This window comes from Tigriopus californicus, chromosome 6 (genome assembly GCF_007210705.1).
Source record: "Tigriopus californicus strain San Diego chromosome 6, Tcal_SD_v2.1, whole genome shotgun sequence".
NCBI lineage: Eukaryota > Metazoa > Arthropoda > Copepoda > Harpacticoida > Harpacticidae > Tigriopus > Tigriopus californicus.
The window spans coordinates 5,934,692-5,937,567 of NC_081445.1; the positions used below are offsets into that span (position 1 = coordinate 5,934,692).

The 2,876-nt window shown below is 43.0% G+C and overlaps 1 protein-coding gene across 1 annotated transcript; it reads left to right on the plus strand.

Annotated features, from left to right (window-relative positions):
* The first annotated feature begins 433 nt into the window (after positions 1-433).
* LOC131882479 (ecdysone-induced protein 75B-like) lies at positions 434-2,612 on the plus strand. The gene is made up of 2 exons (XM_059229626.1): positions 434-564; positions 1,290-2,612. Exons 1-2 carry the CDS (start codon positions 487-489, stop codon positions 2,547-2,549), a joined length of 1,338 nt encoding a protein of 445 aa, XP_059085609.1. The 5' UTR covers positions 434-486; the 3' UTR covers positions 2,550-2,612.
* The last annotated feature ends 264 nt before the right edge of the window (positions 2,613-2,876 follow it).

Genomic DNA, 2,876 nt, shown 5'->3' on the forward strand with positions numbered 1-2,876 from the left:
TATGTCTACTTTTGGATTGAGGGCCATTCCTAGAGTAAGAACCATAGTTTCATAACAAAAGCATCAAATTACTTGAAAGTTGGTCAAGATGTGTCTTAAAGAATTTTCTACAAATAATATTACTGGCAAAACAGAATTGATTGATTGTGTTTCAAGCAAATTCTTGCTTTATCAAGAAAACCTAATTAGCACTTTTCAGTTGTTGTACTTTAAGGCATGTTTAAAGTCATTTTCAGTTTATCTAAATGCCTGGTTTTAAGCACATACCATCAATGGTTACAAAAATGATATCAGTCTCATATTTTGTTCAATAATTATGCCAATACTTGACATTAAAAAATGTCAGCCGCAAAAGTTTAGGCCTTACTTGGCGGGAAAGGTTTCGTGATCACAAAAAGTGGCGTTTCCTTGCTTTAGTGTCCTTGACTTTGGTAATAAATACACTGTTTGACTCAGATTGGAGTGCATTGAACCACGGAATGTAGGATGGTTTTTGCAGAGTCCACTGACCTGTTTACCCACTACACTGCCCTACGTTACTTCTCTAGCTTTCAATTCATTCAGGTAAGAATTATTTTACCTGGGTTTCTAAGCTTATTCGAGCCAAGATTGTTGGGTTCGGATCCGCCAGAGTGGAAAAACACTTTCCCAGATTAAGTGAGCTTACTCCCTTCAAAAATAAGACAAATTGAGTAGATTGTTCCTTGTCACATTTCAATGCAAATAAGTTGCCTTTAACAAACCTTTGAACCAAAGCTTATGTGCCAATAGCGTCCAAAGGGGTCCATTTCTTCGTTCTCAATATATTGTAATAAGTTTATTTACACTTCAATAGATACCCGGGAACCTTTTCTTTCAGAGTTTATAAAGGGCCATCTTTACATATTTATGAACCTGAGATCAAGAGCGATCGATTCAAGGCAGAAAATGGCAGGGTCAAGACTCGTCCGCTTGCTATTGATTTCATTGTTACATTGGTTTCGCTCATTCCATTGGTTATCTAAAAAACGCAAGCTCGTCCAACATTTGCATACTTTTAATTTTTACCGCCATCCAAGGTAATTATGGTACCAAGGGACACAAACTTGAACTCTTGCTCCACGGTTCTCGTTTTCAGGTTTTAGAGCAAACAGTACATGATCAACCTCACCTACCGTTTTTTTCGGCGTTATTGTACCGCTCACTCGCTCACAGAGCATTGCAAAATCGTGCAATTTGTTATCAGCCTAACTTGAATGTGAGGGGAAATCCAAACCTGTTTTCAACCAGCCTCTTCCTTTACCTTCCAGATTCGCAATCTACCTCATACTCGGAGAGTGCACACCAACAGGATGAGTTATTTGCCCGAAAGTGCATTGCCTGCTAACTATCCGAATCGAAAGCGACGAATACTGGACACCTTTTCTCCAATTTCGTCTGCTCATTACACTGGACACATGACCAACGCATCATCAGGCGACAATGACGACAATGACGACATTGAAGTGGTTTGCGTCATTTCACGCAATCTGGGAGCTTCCAAACCCATTCCTATTTCACCTCGTCACCACTCTCTGCCCGCAGTGCCTTCCATGCATTCTGGATTTCCAATACAGGGGAACCGAGAATGGAAAGAACCTCAAAGTCACCCTATTCAGCTGTCATTGCGCTCAGAATGGGAACCCTCACCGGTGGTAATGAGCCCGCCCCCGCCCCCTCCGCTGCCTCCTCCTCCCCTTCTTCGTTCCCCTCTTCTTCATGCTTCTCCCGCTGGACAGGTTCTGCCTCCACTTCCTTCCCTTCAATGTAAACCAATGCCAAGGACTTCTGATTCGCCTCTCTCTCTAGATCCGGTTGCGCCCCGGCAATTTCAAAAGGCTTGCAAAGTGGTCCAAAAGCTGTCCGATAACACGTGGATCGAGATTGACTTACCCTTGACGGCGTTCCAGGATGGGAAGGGCTTGGAGCGTGTGTCCAACACGATACAAAGTCTGGCCACATCGTGCAACCTGCTCACTTCGGGCTCCCCCAAGACCAACTGCCATTGCCACGAATCAGTACCAGGTTTAGGGCGATCTCCCAAATCCAGTATCCCAGTTCAAAATCTCCATGCGTCGATCGACACTCCCACGTCATCAAAAAGCCCAATTGAGGAATCCTCTTACAACGATCTTGACTTACCCAGCATCAATGGACCCACTTGCTCTATTTGCAATGCTCCCGCTGAAAGCTTCCATTTGAATTATGGAGCCAGTTCATGTTACAGTTGCCGAGCTTTCTTCCGAAGATCTGTACAAAAAAATATCCATCAGAGGTTCACGTGCCACTACGGTCGCCGATGTGTATTGAACCCTCACAACCGTAGTGATTGCCGTCGATGCCGATTCGAAAAATGTGTTCAAGAGGGCATGAAAATAGCCTCTGTGTTGAGCCATAATCAAAAAATGGTTAGATTCCGCAAACATATTGGTCGGAAACAGCTGGAGAAGATTAATGAAACAATGGAGATGAAAAAAGCACTCCGTGCATTCAGAAAAACTCAAAATCAATCTGCTGTACGTTTCATCTAGTTGTTTATTTGACTTCATTGATATTTAAGCATAAAATAACTCTATCATACGATCTTTTCTCGATCTAAGACTCACTCCTTGCCTTTAAAAAACTCGGCTCAGCACTCTCAGAAGCTATAGGAGCTATTGCGACCAACCCCCCTAGGCCCTACTTTCATATCTGAGGTCCCGGAACTGCTTGGAAGTCTGAACATCGATGCCAACATTCCTGGCCATAGTGATTTTGCTGACTTGTAGGTCGTAGTATGGGTCATTTCTTTGTATTTTTCAAACTTTTGACATTTCCACCCCCTTATTTTGGCTGTTTCAATCTACATATCTCACCTG

Excerpts from the sequence above, each read along its gene's own strand:
- LOC131882479 (XM_059229626.1), top strand. The coding sequence starts at position 487 with ATGGTTTTTGCAGAGTCCACTGACCTGTTTACCCACTACACTGCCCTA. Across the intron at positions 565-1,289 it reads CTAGCTTTCAATTCATTCAG|ATTCGCAATCTACCTCATAC; the intron begins GTAAGAATTATT and ends TTTACCTTCCAG.